At 49.3% G+C, this 653-nt stretch overlaps 1 protein-coding gene across 1 annotated transcript; it reads right to left on the reverse strand.

Annotated features, from left to right (window-relative positions):
- Positions 1-126: 126 nt before the first annotated feature.
- DQ04_24691000 (hypothetical protein) lies at positions 127-363 on the reverse strand (the record flags this gene model as incomplete). The annotated part of the gene is made up of 1 exon (XM_009318246.1): positions 127-363. The coding sequence occupies one exon, from the start codon at positions 361-363 to the stop codon at positions 127-129; it is 237 nt and encodes a 78-aa protein (XP_009316521.1).
- Between the last annotated feature and the right edge of the window lie 290 nt (positions 364-653).

Consider the following 653-nt stretch of genomic DNA (forward strand, 5'->3'; position numbering starts at 1 on the left):
TTGCACAATCCCTTCGAGGATGAGGAATTCATCTACAGAGGTCCCTTGAACAGCAAGGACTCGCAGTGGACCCCAAAGCTGCGAGTGCGTTACAACGTGGATAATCAACGTTCCATATTCCTTCCCCTAAGCAACTTTCTGAAGATCGTCAACTCCATGCAGCTCTGCTACATTTCCCCAGTGGAAGGTGATGCCACGTACTTTGACGATGAGTGGAAGGGCGAGACAGCTGGCGGAAACCCTACCAGCGTGACCTGGCGCAAGAATCCCCTGTATTACGTACACAATGGCGGCGATAGAGATGTCAAAATTGTTATGATGGTCATACAGGAGGATCAACGGCGATTCTTCTTCGGCGAGCATCGCCCGAATTATCTTTGCTGTGGTGTAGTTCTTACCCGATACACCTACAGTAACCCTATTCCTTCGCTCTTTATCACCGGGAACAACCACAAACCGGTTTACAAGAGCCTTTTCCTCAACTCTCGTGAAGTGGCAAATGCCATAACAATTCCGGCCAATTCGCTTTGCTATCTCGTGCCTTCGGCCATGGAAAAAAAAGCTGAATCAAAGTTCACGCTTGCCCTATATCGTATGGTCGGGGAGGACTACAGTAACATCACGATCAAGAAGCTGGGTGTGCCGGAGATGGA

Source organism: Trypanosoma grayi (assembly GCF_000691245.1).
Source record: "Trypanosoma grayi strain ANR4 Tgr_2469_V1, whole genome shotgun sequence".
In the NCBI taxonomy this organism is placed as follows: Eukaryota; Euglenozoa; class Kinetoplastea; order Trypanosomatida; family Trypanosomatidae; genus Trypanosoma; species Trypanosoma grayi.